Raw genomic sequence first — 21,507 nt, 5'->3', positions numbered from 1 at the left:
CTATTGTGTTTAAATAGTGATGTAAGTGAAAAGCTGCTTTCACTATTAATTCCCAGGTGTTTCCAAAAATTAAAAAAAAAAAAATTTAAAAAATAAAAAAAACACGAGTTTGTACGTATGAGCACAACAGCAGATTCTGGACTTTAGAAATCCTAACGACTTTCAGGAATTTAGATGAGCAGGAGAAAGGAATTAGACTTACTATTGATCTGTGCCCTGTACATTCCAGGGAAACATAATATTTGGCAATGTAAATGTTACGTTCCTTCACGTGAACAGCACAAGTCGTTTGCAGCCTGGGTGTAATACACTCTGTTAAACCCAAATACAGAGTAGCATATCTACAGAATCTAACTTTATTCTGTTTTAGGAAGGATGTACAAGAGCCAGCCATATACAGGCTATTAATATGTTTGTTGCTCTCAGGAATTCTGTGACACAACAATCTGTGTTAAACTGTCTCACAAAGGGTGGCTGTGGTACATCAGTTGCAGTTGAAGGTGACATTGCTCCACAAGAATGATGGAATAGCAAATTTGATATTTCTGAAAATGCGAGATTGCTGCAAGTTTTTGTGATGATGTCCTGACTTCCATACCTGACATTGATGCAAGTGACATGCTTATGATAATGAGGGAGAAGAAGAAAAGAAGGGCATTGCACCAAGTTCCACTGCTCTTGTGCAAGGAGTTGATACTGTCAGGAATTTATTTTTCTCTTTTAATGTGGATGAAAGAATTCTAACTTTTATCAACCAGATGGAGTGATGACTTCTCTCACTACAATATGCTGGAAAGATAAAAAAACTATACTTCTTAATTTTAAAAAATAAAGAATGTGTTCTGTAGAAAGTTTAGTAATGTAACATCTGCATGTAAATTCGTAGCACAGGATGTTGACAATTTTGTAATTAATTGGTCTGTATACAACCTAAACATTTTTGAACTGTGATTCTAGATTACTCTTTTCATGTACTCTGGTAGAATGCCCATTTAAAGAAAAATTGTTTGGGTGCCCAGAGGTTTGTCGAAAAGGGGTTTTACAGTAATTACAGGCTGCACAGAGGAGTTTAAGTACTCTGTCTACACTCCATGTGTGAAAGGAACTGGAAGAAGCCCCAGTAACTTGTTAAATAGGAAATACCCAATGCAGTGCACTTCACAGAGATTTTCTACTGAAAGATGAACGCTGTTGAAGGCAGATAGAAAAGCCTTAAAAACAACGGAAATTTGGCTATGGAGAAGGCTACTGACTAACAGCTGGGCAAAACTAAAATCCAATGGAGGTGTTTTGAAAGAGATCAAAGAGAAAAGGAAACTCGTAGGAACCAGAAAAAGGGCGCTTTTTGGGCATATATTTAGACACAATAAGTTTTAAACAAGCATATTGGTATGAAAACCCATGGAAGACCAAAAAAGGTAATAGTAAAGATCTATTTGAAGTAACAAAGTGACAAAATTGCCAAAAATGAAGAGAACACCACAGAGTAGAGAAGAGTGAAACTTCTTGGCAGGATCAAATAGTGCACTTGACTTAGCAGTTCAGGTAGTAAGAGCACCAAGTGCAAAAGTTAAGGTTCTAAGTTCAAACCCAAACATGGCTTCAGTCTTAATCTGCCACAAAGTTTGATAGCAGCATACAATCTATTGCAGAGTGAAAAATTTATTTTGGGGGTGGTGGTGGTGAGTTGTGAAACACAAGACACTGAAAGACAACAGTGAGGCTCATTAAAGATAAAGTAACTGATGATTTTAAATAAAACTGGTGCAAATAATTCAGAAGATACGGAAAACTGTACATTGAAGAACTTATACAAAAGACATGTAATGAAATAAAAATTAATTTTATCCCCATCTGAAATCAAGAACATTATGTCTCTAAACGGTGAAAGTTTATATGTGGTAAATATCATCTCCATTAAAGGAAAAAAGTAAAGATATCATGAGCTCAGCCATTGGTTTGAACAGAGCTTCACTAGTCGTGGTCCTGTTGGAGGTGGTAAGCAATTGCCTTCCTCTGACCTTTGAGGTGACTACTCCAGCCAGTTATAAGAGGACCTACAGATTACTGAGTAGTCCGAACCACAGTGCGACTAAGCATTTTTCAAATTAGCAAACACTGCCAGAGATGAAAATAATGAAAAATGACAGATAAAAATCCTACGATTGAGCAGCCTCTACAGAATGTAATATTCTTAATCACTTGTATAATACATCTTCAGTTCAGGGCATTTTCCCAGATAGATTTAAATGTGCCACTGTTAGATCTCTCTATAAGAATTATGACTCCACAGATTTCAGTAAATATTGCCTAGTGTTACTCCTTACATCATTTTCTTACAATTTTGAGAAGGTAGTGTACTCCAGGATTGCCACCTACCTTTGTAGTAATGGAATATTTACCAAATCATTATTTGGATTTCAAAAGCAGGCACTCTGCTGAGTCCGCTATTTATCCAGGTTTCCAGAAATTAATGCAACCTGTTGCCTTTTGTTTTATTATTATAACTGAATCCACTTTCCTTTTTTCCCCTTTTTTTCCCTCTCTCCTCCCTGACGAAAGAACAAAGTTCCGAAAGCTAGGATACGTAAATTTTCTGTTCTGTTTTGTGTATCTACCAGCTGTACTGAGCTGAGGTAAGTACTCGCCAGCCCCTCTATCTCTTTGTTAGGATTTGAAGCTCCTATACAACCATTTATGTGGGAGTGACCACCAACCAACTGACCACCTCATTGAAAGACCACTGAAAAACTGTATCCAAATTGGCTACCAATTAGTGGAAGATGCTGCTAAGCAAAAATTGCTTGTTCTACACTTGTATCCTGCTCTCCCCAGTCTCTCTCTCTCCCCCCCCCCTATTCCATACCCCCTCCCAGTCCACTTCTACAATGTCAGTGTGCACAATACACAGCTCCCCATCCCTGTGCCAAAGAGAGATCAGCAGTAACATATTTTTATACAGTGCATTTGTCTCTGCCTCTCCCTTCCAGCTATCAGTCAGTCTTCCTAACAACTATCCTAATTACACCCCACCTCCTTTCACTCTTCAGCCATTCCACTCGATACAACCCTCCTACTCCCAATCTCCTTTCTCCTGTCCACCATTCCGATCAATACAACTCCCAGTCAATCTGCAATGCCAGCACATTGTAGTCATAAATTTGACTGAAAGTCTTGGTAGAGGTGTGAGACCATTAGCATCACAAGAATATTAAAAAGCTGAATGATACTGGAATAACAGGGTCTAGGTGTTTTTTTAGATCCATTTATTTTATTCCTCATTATGCCTTTTGGCTCTGCCCATCTTCAAGTGACCTGATAAAAATACAGAACAAATACAAAGTTATACTGTGTACATGAAACACATGTTTTAAAAAAGCAATGCAGTAGCAACATATTTGCACAAAATTACTTTTGCGTGTGTGTGTGTGTGTGTGTGTGTGTGTGTGTGTGTGTGTTTGTTGTTGTTGTTGTTGTTGTTGTTGATGATGATGATGATGATGATGATGATGATGATGGCCAATGACCAAAAGCTTTAATTGTGAAAGTCTTTTTGTTGTGGCTATCTGTGATGCTATATGGTGAGCACCAACTTTCCTTCTCATAATAGAGATACAAAGTAGGATCATTTATGTGCATCTGGATGACATGGGTCTACTGGAATAATCAAATCTGTTGCCGTTGGTTTACATAAGATGTGAAACTACTTTTTTGAACCTACACAAATGTACATATTGAAAAAAACAATAAAATTGTTTTCAAAAAAAGTTATTAGTTTTGGGAATGTAGAATATCTCTATGCAGTTGAATTAACTGAATTTACTACATTTTCCTTGTCGTTCAATTACTTTACCTTTAACCAGAAAATTTTCTGTTGAAGAGAAGAACAAGCAATGGGCTCCTGCGTGTGGGGGCATCTTATAAGAAATTTTTGTGACTGACCTGGAAGAAAGATTTTTAATACCTATAAAGAGCTGTGTCAGAAAAATATCTTTATGTTGAAGGTAAGTTGACGATATTTTTGTCATCAATTCAGGCACCCTTGATGAAATCCAGGAACTTGCTCATATTGTAAACCCTATGAATGATAATATAAACTTTACTGTTGAATTTGAATGGTATGGTTCTCTGAAGTTCCTAGATCTCCAGATCACTAGAGTGGGTTTAAAAATACAGTTTGAATGTCTTCCATAAACCAACAGCAACAGATCTGATCATTCCAGTAGACTCATATCATCCACATGTGCATAAATGAGTCCATTTCACATCTATGTTTTATAGGGTACGCCGGCCGGTGGGGCCGAGTGGTTCTAGGCGCTTCAGTCTGGAACCAAGCGACTGCTATGGTCGCAGGTTCGAATCCTGCCTCGGGCATGGATGTGTGTGATGTCCTTAGGTTACTTACATTTGTCGTCGTCGTCTTCAGTCAGTCCTGAGACTGGTTTGATGCAGCTCTCCATGCTACTCTATCTTATGCAAGCTTCTTCATCTCCCAATACCTACTGCACCCTACATCCTTCTGAATCTGCTTAGTGTATTCATCTCTTGGTGTCCCTCTACGATGTTTACCCTCCACGCTGCCCTCCAATACTAAATTGGTGATCCCTCGATGTCTCAGAACATGTCCTAACAACCGATCCCTTCTTCTAGTCAAGTTGTGCCACAAACTCCTCTTCTCCCCAATTCTATTCAATACCTCTTCATTAGTTGTGTGGTCTACCCACCTAATCTTCAGCATTCTTCTGTAGCACCACATTTCGAAAGCTTCTTTTCTCTTCTTGTCTAAGCTATTTATCATCCACGTTTCACTTCCATACATGGCTACACTCCATACAAATACTTTCAGAAACGATTTCCTGACATTTAAATCTACACTTGATGTTAACAAATTTTTCTTCTTCAGAAATGCTTTCCTTGCCATTGCCAGTCTACATTTTATATCGTCTCTACTTCGACCATCATCAGTTATTTTGCTCCCCAAATAGCAAAGCTCCTCTACTGCTTTAAGTGTCTCATTTCATAATCTAATTCCCTCAGCATCACCCAACTTAATCCGACTACATTCCATTATCCTCGTTTTGCTTTTGTTGAAGTTCATCTTATACCCTCCTTTCAAGACACTGTCCATTCCGTTCAACTGCTCTTCCAAGTCCCTTGCTGTCTCTGACAGAATTACAATGTCATCGGCGAACCTCAAAGTTTTTATTTCTTCTCCATGGATTTTAATACCTACTCCGAACTTTTCTTTTGTTTTCTTTATTGCTTGCTCAATATACAGATTGAATAACATCGGGGATAGGCTAAACCCTGTCTCACTCCCTTCCCAACCACACTGCTTCCCTTTCATACCCCTCGACTCTTATAACTGCAATCTGCTTTCTGTACAAATTGTAAATAGCCTTTTGCTCTCTGTATTTTACCTCTGCCACCTTCAGAATTTGAAAGTGAGCATTCCAATCAACATTGTCAAAAGCTTTCTCTAAGTCTACAAATGCTACAAGCGTAGGTTTGCCTTTCCTTAATCTTTCTTCTAAGATAAGTTGTAGGGTCAGTATTGCCTCACGTGTTCCAGCATTTCTACGGAATCCAAACTGATCTTCCCCGACGTCGGCTTCTATCAGCTTTTCCATTCGTCTGTAAAGAATTCGCGTTAGTCTTTTGCAGCTGTGACTTATTAAACTGAGTTCGCTAATTTTCTCATCTGTCAACACCTGCTTTCTTTGGGTTGGCATTATTATATTCTTCTTGAAGTCTGACGGTACTTCGCCTGTCTCATACATCTTTCTCACCAGATGGTAGAGTTTTCTCAGGACAGGCTCTCCCAAGGCTACCAGAAGTTCTAATGGAATGTTGTCTACTCCGGGGGCCTTGTTTCGACTCAGGTCATTCAGTGCTGTATCAAACTCTTCACGCAATATCATATCTCCCATTTCATCTTCATCTACTTCCTCTTCCATTTCCATAACATTGTCCTGAAGTACATCGCCCTTGTATAGACCCTCTATATACTCCTTCCACCTTTCTGCTTTCCCTTCTTTGCTTAGAACTGGGTTTCCATCAAAGCTCTTGAGATTCATGCAAGTGGTTGTCCTTTCTCCAAAGGTCTCTTTAATTTTCCTGTAAGCAGCATCTATCTTACCCCTAGTGAGATAAGCCTCTACATCCTTACATTTGTCCTCTAGCCATCCCTGCTTAGCCATTTTGCACTTCCTGTCGATATCATTTTGGAGACTTTTGTATTCCTTTTTGCCTACTTCATTTACTGCATTTTTATATTTTTTCCTTTCATAAATTAAATTCAATATTTCTTCTGTTACCCACGGGTTTCTACTAGCCCTCTTCTTTTTACCTATTTGATCCTCTGCTGCCTTCACTATTTCATCGCTCAAAGCTACCCATTTTTCTTCTACTGTATTTCTTTCCCCCATTCCTGTCAATTGTTCCCTTATGCTCTCCCTGAAACTCTGTACAACCTCTGGTTCTTTCAGTTTACCCGGGTCCCATCTTCTTAAATTCCGACCTTTTTGCAGTTTCTTCAGTTTTAATCTACAGTTCATAACCAATAGATTGTGGTCAGAGTCCACATCTGCTCCTGGAAATGTCTTACAATTTAAAACCTGGTTCCTAAATCTCTGTTTTACCATTATACAATCTATTTGATACCTTTAGTTACGTTTAAGTACCGTATTCACTCGAGTCTAAGCCACACTTTTTTTCTGGTTTTTGTAATCCAAAAACCTGCCTGCGGCTTAGAATCGAGTGCAAAGTAAGCGGAAGTTCTGAAAAATGTTGGTAGGTGCCGCCACAACTAACTTCTGCCGTCGAATTATGTAGCGCCACACAGGCATGCTTTGCAGGCACAAAGGTACTGGCGACAAAACGTCTGCATCAGTAAAAAAAAAAAAAAATAAATAAATAAATAAAAAAAAGTGTAAGACGAGCTTTTTTTCACCGCCCCGAGTTTCGACCACTGCATTTTCATACATTATCCAACGAAGTAAATACAAATTCCGTATTGTTCATCTTCGAATGTAGCAGCATTTCAACGTACTACGAAACTCCGACTGGCAAGATTGTTTGGGATGTTTGTCAATATGGCCAAATCTACGTTCTGAATTTTTTCCTACCTGTGACAAGAGATCGTTGCTAATAAGAACTTTTATGAATTGTGAATCGCATGCAGTATTCTTTTCATCATAAGAATAATACCGTACGAATATATACATGTTGCCATGTATTCTTTCGTGTTTGCTGCTATCTCATTTAAATCCTGTCTGCCTAATAAACTACGAAACTAGGTTAAGACTACAGCAAACGCGGAATAATATACGAGTACATATCATGCCATGTTTATATTCGTATTGTTCTGATGCCTAATAGTGATACAGTCAGAAATGAAGCACGACAATTGACATGATTTTTAAATCTAAGATGACTAATTTCTGTGCAGAATGTAATGTACTACAGAGGCATCTGCAAAGATTTTCAACCTGAGAAAAATTTTCGCTAAACTCTCGTTCAGAACATCTTCTATCACACACAGTCTATTATTTGGTTCTTGTTGATCATTATCAAAGAAAGCAGCAGTGTAAGTAACAGCAAATAGCAAGCAGTCTCTTGCCATTGTTTCGCTAATGAGACGATTCCTGTTTTTTTTAAAATAAAAGCGGTGGTAGCGCGCACAAAAGCAAGCCATGCCGCGAGCGGCGACAGGTGGTAAACACTCAGTATCAGAATGCGACAAACAATGCATGACACAGTACAGTAATGCATTTTCAGCTTAGAGTGACGTAAACATCTATAACAAAGAGAACGACACTTACCAGATCAAAGAAAAATAAGCAATCAATTCAAACCAGACGAAGTACGTGAAAAAGGAATGGTATCCGTATAAATAGGTACGGAGCACCTGACGCATAGCAATGGCTACATGGTAAAGCTTAACTGCTAAGCTTAAGACTCGAACCAAACTACTGTAGCTGTATAGTCATTCATTCGACCTAAATTGTGTCTCATATTACAGTGGACCAACTTTGTTTCGATTTCGATGTGCGACCTAAAACTTTTCTCTCACTTGGAATTTCGAGTCTCAAATTTCAGGTGCGGCTTAGAATCGGGAAAATTTTTTTTCCTTGATTTCGAGTCTCATTTTTCAGGTGCGGCTTAGATTCGAGTAAATACGGTAGTTATAAGGTCTAGGGGACATGACCTCAGATGTTATGTCCCATAGTGCTCAGAGCCATTTGAACCATTTCTTTTTTGTAGGGTACCAAAACTACACTTGGACAAAGAACCAATAGACAGGGAAATTAATACAGTTATTCAAGTCAGGCTAGCAAATTGTTCTGCAGAAACAGCAGTTGGACACTAGGGGAAACAAATATTTACAAAAGTACAAATAAACACAAATGTAAATAAACCATACATTGGCCCTGTTTTGAAAGAAATATCTCGTGCATTTAAAAATTTAAGGGTTAGGTTAGTTTTTGGACAAATAACAAACTAGGGAAGTTACTATGTCATAGTCTACATGTGCCAAAGGTCAAATTTTGTAATCCAGAGCTATACAGAATTAAATGTGGGTATTGCAATAATTTTTACACTGGGCAAACAGAGAGAAATTCAGAGAATGCAGTTATAGCACAATGCATTGGGTTATGATTTGAAAGAGCACAACCATCAACTCACGCCAATTTAAAATAGCCCATCCATGTAAGAGCCTAAAAAAAAGGGCAATATTTTAGATATTCTTGAGGAACTGGAAAACTGTACCAACAGTTGACTAGCTCACATCCTCACAATTAATGAGCAAACCAAGAGAGAGAGAGAGAGAGAGAGAGAGAGAGAGAGAGAGAGAGAGAGAGAGAGAGAGAGAGAGAGAGAGAGAGAGAGTGAGAGTGAGAGAGAGTGAGAGTGAGAGAGAGAGAGAGAGACGAGGGAAAAAATGTTATCTACTTGACACACATACTTAGTTTTGTTCTTATAGGATTTTAGGAAATTAAAAAAATACAGAGAAATACTTCTCCTGTTTATTTCGCATTAATCACGTTATGTGTCATTTCTTTCTGTTATCCATTTGACATTAAAATAATTAAGCTGTGTACATAAAAAAACTTTCATATTATATCTTGGTTTTTGCCTAATAGGTACGCATAATAGTTCTTAAAATTTTATAGATACGTATTTTGTTTCATGCATCATTTTCAACATTAACCATAGTTTTCCTGATGATTTTTGATGCGCCTGACAAAGTTATATTTTTGTGTAAAATGGTATGTACTCATCTATTGAAAATAACTGTTGTGCAAGTATTATGCAACTACATTGCTTATTTAAGACAAGTGTGTTTCATGTACACTGTGTAACTTTACATTTGTTACTGTATTTATCAGGTCATCTAAATATGGACAGAGCACGAAACACTTGTGATGTTGAATAAAATAAATGAGTCTAAAGAGTTCTAGAATCGGTTTGGTCATCCATGAATCTTTTAAATTCCTTACAGTTTTTTTGACAATGTTGTCAGCCAGGACTACATATGTAGTAATGCAGATGTATGTGTATTTTGTTAACTGTAGAGGAAAACTCATCTGCAAGTTTAGCAACATTTTCAGTTTTTTTGTTTTATGGTGCCTATTAAGCATTCACTAACTCACCATTATGGTGAGTTGTCACCTTTACTCCTTCCATTACTTTTGTTCCATTAAGGAGTTCTAATATTTGTAGCAGAAACAACACCTTCTGTCAGTAAAATATTTATCCATAGCACAAATTTAACTCTGGAATGTGACCAATCTCAATATCATCTCTCTGACTTTGAAAGACAGCTAATGACTTTTCTCCTAAAATGCTACGAGTCCCCTCTTGCATTTAAATGCACCTTTTATCCCACCACAACCTGGCACCTGCTTTTTCCATCAGACCCATTCCATATCCCAATGCTCGTAACTGAAACAGTTTGTTTGTATTTCTCTTTCATAGAACTCTCTGATCACATAAAATTCTTAGTTTTGTACCATTCCCCATGATTATACATTACCATTATTACAGTTGTTATTGTTACTGATTCCACTACCATCACTATCACTACATTTTAGTTGCTTCTGCCATTCCAGATAACATTTATTATTGCACTGAAAGTGAATTACAATTGTTCCTGCCTTTCATATACTGTACTCAGTATGACGTAAGAGATGATCAGAAGGCCCTAATTTGGTCCTGTTATATAAACAAGTAAGTAAAACAGTGAAGCTGTTTAGGTGATTTGCTTTCTGAATTTGCTACTTGTCTGTACAATAACCCAATGTCTGGATTTAAAATCAATGTATTCATACCTTTTTCTTACTTAGAACTGATTTTAATTTCAGAAATAACTATGCATAAGTGGAAAGTACTACATTACATATACTTCTCTATTCAGTGTTACCTTCTGACAATAGTCTCGTAATTCACAGGTTACGTTGTTCCTGTCGGAAAAAAAACTTTGTGTAAGATTTCAGATATTATAATCATTGAATTCTTAACCACACACATGCATTCTGTTAAGGGCAAAATGCACCTGCTTTAATGCGTCTCTGAAGTGGAAATGTGTTTATAAAACTTTGGTAGCCACTTCTTTACATGTTGCCTGTTGGAGCTCATCTTGGTATCTTCAGCATTTCGTTGTTTTCTCATGTTTCACTTGCACGAGTGAGTGGCACCATCAAAGTTTCACCCTCTAGCAATGGTGGGTGAATCTTTAATACTCCAGCAATGTAGGAGGAATATTTGACTCTGCTTGTCATGTGGGCTGATGAAATATCACGAAAAACACTAAATGATCATCAGCCAAAGATCTTACAGTGAGCATCAACAGGCATGTCAGGAACAGGTTTTATTCATTAGTGGTTGCTGGTGGATTCCCAGATTGCCTTTCATCTCAATGAGAATTTCTTTCATGTGTGAAACTGCTAAAACAATAAAATACCATGGTCGGCAGGCATGGTAATAGCAGGACATGAATCCACATATGAAAATGATATTTCTCTAATCTCCATTTTTTATCAAATATCATTTTAATATCATAAAAAACCATTACACAAAAATGCACTTGTACCAGTTTCATAACTTACTATTAATTATCATGTAAAGTAAAATAATTGTTGTCATTCCTGTAGTTAGTCATGTCCTAACAGTTATCCACTGTTGAAATTTGCAGCAACAAATTGTATTAAATACTACTTTTGTGTGTTGTTCATGGAGGTATGACAACGGATCACAACAGCAACTCTGGTTATAACAGTCTTCTACCTCTCTTCTCGGAATAAAAAGATGTTCATGGGTATAATTTCAATTTCAAGTTTAATCGCTGCAAGCAGTGGGACTGTCAACTAAGCATTCCTCAACAATTTGCCAAATGAGGTAGGCTCCTACATCAGTTAGCCTTAGCCACATCATGACAGTGAATTAGTGCATCGTCTCTAAATGGAGAGGGAGGTGACAATGAGTTATCAGAGAAGTTTGAACTGATACCACTTTCACATTCATACAACTTTTTATGAGAGTTACTGTTAAAGAATCCATTAATTCAATATGGTCTCTTCCATTCATTATTCACAATGCCACATGTAAGATTAATGGAGATTTAATTACTTTAGTGTTCCACCTTAGATCTTCCACTATTTAGTTTTTTTTAACCATTATAATTCTCAACATTAATGAATGAGTAAATCAAATGCATTGAAGGTTGACAAAAATATATTTAGCACACAACAGAACAAAAAAAATTACTGACATAATGGTTAAGAGTAATTTCCTTATACCTACAGAGTGACTTTTATAATGTAACAATTATGGAATGTCTGGTGGATTGTGGTGCATGTGAAAGAATAAAATTAGATTCTTCTTAAACAAAATTACAAGCAACTCATGCATCCACATAAAATACATGTTTTAAAGCTTCAATTTATTTCAATTCTTCATCTCATACTCTGTTTCCATTGTGTGCATCATACATTCACTGGAACCCTAAACCACATAATGATATGTTACAGTATTTTTCACATAATACAAATATATATATATGTATATAAATATTTAAGCCTTTTATCTCACTCATGTACAAACACTTTTTTACATTTATGTACACAGTAATTTACATTACTTGTACTCTTTAATTCAATCTGTGAATGTTCTGGAAGCTATACTAGTATCAAGATGAAACAAAGTAACACAGAAAATTACAGAAAAAATTAAAACTACATATTATATCATTTTATTTTCATTATATTCAAAAATCATTTTATTAATAAAAATATCAATATAATTTATTAAATTTTATTATATGTCAAGGCTATGGTACATAAAGTCCTATGATTTATGTTTTGTTATTTAAAACACGCCTTGACATAAAGATCAACACATTTATGATGTAACTATATTACCTGCACTGCAAGGTACATGCTTAGGAAAGCCAATTTGCCAGCTGGTAAACTGCTTCATTATCTTACTACCTAACAGCCATGATGAATAAATGATTTATTTCAATTTTTCCATCAATAGCTCATATCACACCATTGTTATGAAACATCTCATGAGACAATAATTTAAAGTACCACCAGCAGTCTGTATCAATGATAAAAGCAAACGATCACACTTGGTATTAACACTTACACTCAATATCTGATTTCTTCCATAGACAAACACACAAATATCACAACTACTCACTCATTTCCATGTTTCACGTTTTCTTTTTTCTTAGCACTAGGGATACTTTTCTCACCTTAGTCACACACTACTAATTTAAAGTTTGGAACTATAAAACTTTTAGACAGACAACAGATAAATTAAAACTTTTTATTCCACTGGAACGCTTATTTATGACAACAAAGGATTAATAGACACATTTCAAACTGCAAGGTAAATGTAATATATTTCCATTTATTTCATAATTTGGACTTTTTATAAAAATGAATTCCTGCTTTCAATGTACAAACTACAATCACAAGAATAAAAATATATTTTTGCACATCTATGTTTTGATAACAGTAAGCTACAATAACACACTGTTTTAAAGCTATCTTGAGTAAGGTTTTAAAGAAATAAATGATAGCAAAATATAAAAATAAAAATATTATTGGGTTATGGAAACTGCCCATGCAAAAGAGATTCTTCTATGGCCAATGATGTTCCAGTACAGTACAGTTGCTCCATGAGAAACACAACTTCACAGTGACCAGTCCTGGAGTTCTAATTGCTGCCATTATAAACATAGCTAGGAAGAGCAGCAGCTCGTCTGATCCCACGTAACTGTTTAAAAAAATTTTGGCATATTCTGCTTAATTATTATTCCTAAGATCTACACTTATCCTTGAGGATGATACATGCATTTATAGGCACTTAACACACTTTCAAATTTTTGTGTCTCCTGTTTTTACACATCGGATTTACTTTTGAGTATGTAGGGCACCTTCACATCTTCCACTTACAAAACAGCTTCTTTCAAATAAAATTTTATGCTAAAATACCAGGAAGTCATTTTGGTATAATTAAAGTCACAATCCATAAAATAAGAATTAGCATCATCAGGCAGTACTATGAGGAAGGTAAATGATGACGTCCAAAGACATTTAATCACTCCAGGGACCAAATTGAAGTTACCGAGTCAGCCAACACTTCCTATCAGTTGTGACAATCTAAAATAAAGGGGAGAATGGTTTCTGCAGCTAAAAGAGGCAATAATACACCCAGTAATTTACCCCCTCCTGAAAGGAGGTAACCGCTCGACTTTTAACATATTCACAGTCTCCCCTATTATTTAGGAATTTGACGCCCGAGTTGCTTAGAAGTAGCAGAAATTCAGTACTACGTTTTAGTGAATAGCTGTACTTCCTCATCATCATCCTCTGTAAAATCACCATCTTCAGGAACAACAGATACCTTGTTTACACCAACTTTGCACTTCCGTTTTGAAAGTTTCTCATATCCACTGCTGCATCTATTCAGACCATTCCATGTTTGTGATTTTATCTGAAAAAAAAAAAAAAAAAGTAAACATCAATTTTGAAGCCATGACAACAATAAATCTGTGGTTGTTACATGATGATGATTGCTATCTGAACTGTTTTACAACATGTTTGCATTAAACAAACAAGTAAAAATTTTTTTTTTCCTTTGCTTCTTTATACTAACCATCACATATTATGGCAACCCAGTCAACAGAGGGATGAATACATTTAGGAGACAGGCAGAGAATGGGCATTGGTACTAATTAAAACAGAATACTCAGATTAGATTAATACTAGTTCCATGGATCATGAATACGATATTTCGTAATGATGTTGAACGAGTCAAATTTTCCAATACATGACATAATTAACTTAATTTAACAACATAATTAAGTTAATATAACAACATTTTTTAATATTTTTTTTGATTTTTTCTTCTTATTTTATATCTAAGAATTCCTCTATGGAGTAGGAGTAGTTGTCTTTCAGAAATTCTTTTAATTTCTTCTTAAATACTTGTTGGTCATCTGTCAGACTTTTGATACTCTCTGGTAAGTGACCAAAGACTTTAGTGGCAGTATAATTCACCCATTTCTGTGCCGAAGTTCGATTTAATCTCGAATAGTGAAGATCATCCTTTCTCCTAGTATTGTAGTTATGCACACTGCTACTACTTTTGAATTGGGTTTGGTTGTTAATAACAAATTTCATAAGAGAGTATATATACTGAGAAGCTACTGTGAATATCCCTTGATCCTTAAATAAATGTCTGCAGGATGATCTTGGGTGGACTCCAGCTATTATTCTGATTACACGCTTTTGTGCAATAAATACTTTATTCCTCAGTGATGAATTACCCCAAAATATGATGCCATATGCAAGCAATGAGTGAAAATAGGCGTAGTAAGCTGATTTACTAAGATGTGTATCACCAAAATTTGCAATGACCCTTATTGCATAAGTAGCTAAACTCAAACGTTTCAGCAGATCATCAATGTGTTTCTTCCAATTTAATCTCTCATCAATGGACACACCTAAAAATTTTGAATATTCTACCTTAGCTACATGCTTCTGATTAAGGTCTATATTTATTAATGGTGTCATACCATTTACTGTACAGAACTGTATGTACGGTGTCTTATCAAAATTCAGTGAGAGTCCGTTTACAAGCAACCACTTAGTAATTTTCTGAAAGACATTATTGACAATTTCATCAGTTAATTCTTGTTTGTCAGGTGTGATTACTATACTTGTATCATCTGATGAAAGCAATATGGTGAGGCTAGTAAGTTGTTCATTGGATGTCATAATTATATATGATGTGTATGAACTGCTTAATTTTTATGGAAATTTAGGATGCACTTGATAAGTAATTGTTCAGAGCAGACAATATAATCTTGAAACAAAAATTACATACACAACTTTGTAGCACGGTGAATTTGTAGATTATGACTGAAAATGCTAAACAAAATGCCTATCACTAATTTTTGGATTACTCTACAGCCTACAATGTCTGATGTGATCTTTTGTAATATATAAATAGCACTCTAAAAGTTCAGCTTCAATGCATGTGATCTTAAAACATTTGAAACAGTATCAATGGATATGAAAACTTCAGTGATACCATTGGAAGTGCAAATGGAAGATACAAACATATCAGTTTGAGTAATTATACTCTTATCTGATGAGACCACCCCTGATGGGGGAGGTGCTGGTATCACAGGCCAAAAAATGAAATTCCATGTTGTTGTTGTTGTTGTTGTTGTTGGTGGTGGTGGTGGTGGTGGTGGTGGTCATCTTCATCTCTGCATAACTAACACAGCTGATGTCCAATGGCAGGTGCTTACACTATTTATCCCCTCTTTCTCCTCCTACAAATTTTACCCTAAACACTTTCTTCCATTAATGAACTGACAATTACTTGAAGCCTCAGGATGTGTCCGATCAACTGTTCCCTTTGTTTAGTCAAGTTGTGCCATTAAGACAACTGTCTTGCATTTGACTTCTAGCCATTCCTGCTTTGCCATTTTACACTTCCTATCAATCTCATTTTTTAGAAAACGGTATTCCATTCTCCTGCTATGTTTGTTGCATTTTTATGTTTTCTCCTTTCCTTATTTAAATTTAGTATCTCCTAGGTTATCAAGGAATTTTTACTAGACCTTGTGGTTTTCTGCTTTCCCTATTTTATCTCTCAGAGCTACCCATCTGTTTTGTGTTGTATTCCTTTTACTTGTCTCATTTCATTATTCCCTAAAGGTCCCTCTGAAACTGTGAACAGCATGTAGTTCCTTCAATTTATCCAGGTCTCTCCTCCTCCGTTTCCTACCTCTTTGTAATTTCATCAATATTACACTGCAGTTCATAACCAATACATTATGGTCCACACCTGCACCTAGAAATGTCTTACCAATATAAATCTCGTTTTGAAATCTCTGCCTTACCATTATAATCAGTCTGGAAACTTCCTGTGTGCCCAGGTCTTTCCCACATATACAGCCCTCTTTCGCAATTCTTAAAGCAAGTGTTATCATTGATTAAATTATGGTCTGCACAAAATACTTCAAGGCAGCTTCTTCTTCCATCCCTTTCCCTCGGCCCATGTTCTCCAACTATTTTCCCTTTTCTTCCTTTCCCTACTGTAGAATTCCACTGACCCCATCACAATCAAATTTTTGTCTCCCTTAACTACCTGAATGATTTCTTTTATCACACTACACATAGTTTCGATTTCACCACCACCGTATGAGCATATAACATGTACTATTGTGACGATTGCTGGCTTTGTGTCTATTTTAGCTGCAATAAAACAGGTAAGTTGACCATAGTAGCTTACTGCCCTTTCGTATTCATTATTTATTACCCATGTTTGATTTTGTATTTATTACCCATGTTTGATTTTGTATTTATTACCCATGTTTGATTTTGTATTTATAACCCTATACCCATCTGACCAAACGACCTGTTCCTCCTGCCACTCAACTTCGCTAATTCCCACTATAATAAATGAAAAGTGCTAATTTACTTTTGTTCTACAGTATCAATTTATTGTGTTATCTGGTTTTTGGCTTATAAGGCCATCATCAGACATTTACACAAGTCATTTAATAATTAGTGAGGGCATTGTAAGCTGAAAACTGGTTAATACAATACATTAATATTGAAACTTTCTGGCAGATTAAAACTGTGTGCCCGACCGAGACTCGAACTCCGGACCTTTGCCTTTCGCGGGCAAGTGCTCTACCAAATGAGCTACTGAAGCACAACTCACGCCCGGTACTCACAGCTTTACTTCTGCCAGTATCTCGTCTCCTACCTTCCAAACTTTACAGAAGCTCTCCTGCGAACCTTGCAGAACTAACACTCCTGATAGAAAGGACATGGCTTATCCACAACCTGGGGGATGTTTCCAGAATGAAATTTTCACTCTGCAGCGGAATCTGCCAGGAAGTTTCATATCAGCGCACACTCCGCTGCAGAGTGAAAATATCATTCTGGATACATTAATATTTTAGAATGAAAGCAAATTAGCACTTTTCATTGATTATAATGGTATTCTAACATGAACCAATGGAACATTCACTTAACATAATTCCCATTGCATCTAACTACAACATATCCATTTCTCATTTTAAATTCTCTAACCTCCCTACTCCATTAAGTACCTAAGATTCCACACTTCGGCCCACTGAATGCTAGTTTTATTTTTTCTGCTGACATCCTCCTGATTAGTCCCTAACCAGTTATTCACGTTGAAGATTATTTTACCTCCAAATTATTATACCCAAGAGGATGACATCATTGTTACGCCATACAGTAGAGTTTCATACCATTGAGAAAAAAAAATATGGCTGTTATTTTCCCTTGTTTTCAGGTATTTACTGTACCAGCACAGCAAGGCCATGTTGGCTGATGTTAGAAACCCATATCAGTCGGTCACCTTGTCTGTTGCCTCTACAACTACTACAGACACTGCTGCCCCTCTTCAGGAGCTACAGACTAGTCTGGTGTCTTCACAGATACCCCTCTCGCGTGGTTGCAACAATGATACAGCTATCTGTGTCACTGAGGCACACAAGTCTTTTGTCCCAACAAGGTCCATGGCTTGTGGGGGGTGGGAAATTGCAGCACAGGCCAATATAATGCTAACCAGTAGTTTTCTTGCTCTCAGTTTTTCCTTCACTAGCTGCCTCAATGAAGCAAGCTTTGACCGCTGTTGCTGCTTACTTGGACTTTAGTTCGACAGAGATTGGCATGCTTCCTGACTTCTGCATGACTAGACTGGTGGGCCAGTTATTCACACCCCATGGGCTAGTATAATATTTCCATATGATGGTTCAATGTGATGAGCATATAGTTTTCACCACCGTAAGACTTATATAGAATTTTGCTAAATTTTATTATTGCACAATGAAGTAGTTGTGCTTGGATTTTCTTTAATTTCGATCTGAAACTATTATTGTTTGATTTTATGGACTATTACATAGTCTAATCTCTCATTGAAGACTGTTAACTTTGTGTTCGATAGTGTCTGTTGGTACTACAAGTAAGTTTAGAACAAAAACATTAACCACTGATGAGAAAAATCACAGAAATAATTTCAGAATCAATACATGGCTGTACAGGTTCTGAAATAGTAAACTCATGTATAGTTTTGTTTCTTGGCAACATGCAGCCACACACTACATGCTACACTGTCTAATTAACTCAAACGTTCTGAGGGACAAATATTGTATCTTCCTGATGTACATACCCATCATCCCATTTTATAGACTATCTTACATTAATTGAAGAAGCAGTTTGCAATCTTTGGTATATATTATCATTAACTTTAAAAAATTTCTACTCAAAACAATGACTGGTACTCAAAAGTATTAAAAATTATTTAAAAAGTTCAATGAACAGAGCAAAACTAACTTTTTTGCTTTTCTTAGTTTTCTTTGTAACTGTTCGCTCTGTTTTTATCCACATGCATCCACTAGTTAGAGAAGAAAGATATTGAGGGAGGAGTGCAATGAGGAATAGGGCAAAGTGAAAGGACTGTGTCACATTAGCTTATTCTTTTGTTAGATGCACATCAAATGAAAATCATCTACGTGGTGTTTTACTAAGACTTCCAAAATAGTAACAGAACAATGGAATGTCTTACCTGCAGCACAGTAAAGATAATAGCAAACAGAACAACGACAGATATGCAGCCTAGAACAGCAAGTATTGTTACAGCTGTAAAGGGAGTTGGCAGATGCGCCGAGGTCCCTTCTTGTTCTGTACTGATGTCCACAGGCTCAGCACGAGAAGCAGCTGTTCTTCTTTTCCCAGCAGGTGATGCATTCTGGCAGTCACCTGGTAATAACGATAAATTTAGGTTTTTACAAGAGAACAAAATTAATTTTTTGTGTTATCCTTATTTTCAGTGATTACCAATTAACTATTCTGAATCAGAGATACTTCTCATTTTACACAAAGCATTCAAGCCATAACCAAATAAATTTGTTCAAAGGCTAAGTACAATAAAAAAATCAATGCCTACTATTTTTTTATTTCAAAAACAAAGCTTCAGCTTAACTTTTGACAGCATAAGCATTCCACTATTGCAATGAAGCAATTACACATATCAGATTATTTGTCATTCTCTTTGTTGCTTTGAAACAACACTGTTGTTTCATTAAGGTACAGTGTAAAGTAGAAGCCCTTCTCAGCATGAAAATGCTTTAGTAAAAATTGCTTGCTTTTTCCTATAACAAATTAGAATTCCTACATGAAACAAGCTTAGACAAATGAATTAAAACCAACACTCTCTCACATAATTAATATATCTTTCCATAATAAGCTATTTTTAACACTGTTTACATATCCATTAACATTTACACATAATGCAATGGTTACGATGTCGTTGCCTGGCAACAACTGAAACAGCATTCCACATGCCACCTCAAATCTAATGTCTTTCTACTCCTGTCTTAGAATGAAACTACCCTACAATATCTCTAGCATTCCCAGGTAAGTCCCTGTTGAATTTAATCATACAGTGCCAATCGCCTCAATCTTTGCAAACAGCAGGTCTGCCCCTTCTTTTGTTCCTCTATCATCACCACACTCCCCACTACTAAATTTTATTTCAGTTCATGTATCTATTAATATACTCCCCATGCTGTTCTTGCCACAGTCTCCCTTTTATAATAAGATGAATTCTACATCCACGCCAGTGAGAACACAGAACTGTAAGACAAATGAAGGTAGTTTGAAATGTTCACAGAATCACCACAAGATATCAGCATTAGCACAATGAGGTTCCCACTTAATAACAGGTCATTCTTCATGAGTACACATGTGACACACCAATGACATGGGTAGATATCTGTGGTGTGAATGTCTTTTAGTTGTCCCCAGGTAGTGATTTGTGAAGATAGGAAAAAAAAAATTCAACGTTCAAGCAGCAATTAAATACTTCACAAAGAAAATTATGAAAACAAACTGAAATTCACATCAGTTTTCAGAACACAGCAGGGGACTGCGCTCCATCACATTCATCTGTTGCTAAGTGAACAAATGAGTTTAAATTTGGTCAGGACAGCTTAGATGATAATCCATGTAGCGGTTGACCAAGGTGTGCCACTACCCCAGAAATTATTGTAAAAGGGCATAAAATGGTCATGGATGATTGCTGCCAAAGTGTTAAAAATTTTTGAAACTGTAGGCACGTCCTCTGGAAGGCCATATCCCAGTTTAACAGTGGAATTCGATATGAGAAGACTGTATTCCAAATGGGTGCTGTGACTTCACACATGATCAGGAACACATCAGAATGGAAACAAACAGTGCCAGTTTGTGACCACAGGTGAAGCTTCGGTCCACTACTATACTCCGGAGACAAAACATGAGTCAAAGCAATGAAAAAATGTTTATTTGTCAACATCAATGAGAGCAGAGTCAATACTGTCAGCAAGAATGGTCCCATTTTCTGGCATGTGAAAGAGTTTCTACTGATAAATTATCTTCCCACTGGGCAAACAATTATGAGACAATAATCCTATGTATCAATTACAGTAAACAACCCATATAAAGGGCCAAAACTGGCAAAAAGGGAAGTCATCTTTCAGGAAGGTATAGACAGGTGTTGTTGCCATGGCAAAAACACATGAACTAAGACATGACTTGTTGCTACACCACCTTTCGTCACCTGATTTGGCTAAATCAGACTTCCATCTCTTCCCCAAGCTCTCTCTGGGTCTTCACTCCTGGACTTCTCCCTTTGGGAACATCTCAACGACGTCATGTACAGTTTTACAATTGAAAGTAGCTGTGCAGAAGGAGATGAACGAAACCTGCAATATTCCGAGAGTGGAAAGAAGCCGAGTACGTCTCTGTCTTCGTCAGCATGGACATTTTGGGGTAATTCATTATAAAAGAAAAAATTATTCATTTCGCAGAAGAGTGTAATCAGAATGGAAGCTGAGGCCCACCCAAGATCACCTCGCAGACATTTATTTAAAGAACCCGGGATATTCGCAGTACCTTCACA

At 36.5% G+C, this 21,507-nt stretch overlaps 1 protein-coding gene across 1 annotated transcript in view; it reads right to left on the bottom strand.

Moving 5' to 3' along the window:
* Positions 1-11,718: 11,718 nt before the first annotated feature.
* Positions 11,719-21,507, bottom strand: part of LOC124623198 (furin-like protease 2) — a gene marked incomplete in the record, with an annotated part of 451,053 nt that continues 441,264 nt past the window's right edge. Inside the window, 2 exon segments of the mRNA XM_047149009.1 lie at positions 11,719-14,007; positions 19,135-19,328. Coding sequence (XP_047004965.1) covers positions 13,843-14,007; positions 19,135-19,328 — 359 coding nt within the window.

This window comes from Schistocerca americana, chromosome 7 (assembly GCF_021461395.2).
Source record: "Schistocerca americana isolate TAMUIC-IGC-003095 chromosome 7, iqSchAmer2.1, whole genome shotgun sequence".
NCBI classification, from domain to species: Eukaryota; Metazoa; Arthropoda; class Insecta; order Orthoptera; family Acrididae; genus Schistocerca; species Schistocerca americana.
The sequence above is the reverse complement of the archived record's forward strand: the minus strand, read 5'-3'. Positions and strand labels throughout refer to the sequence as shown.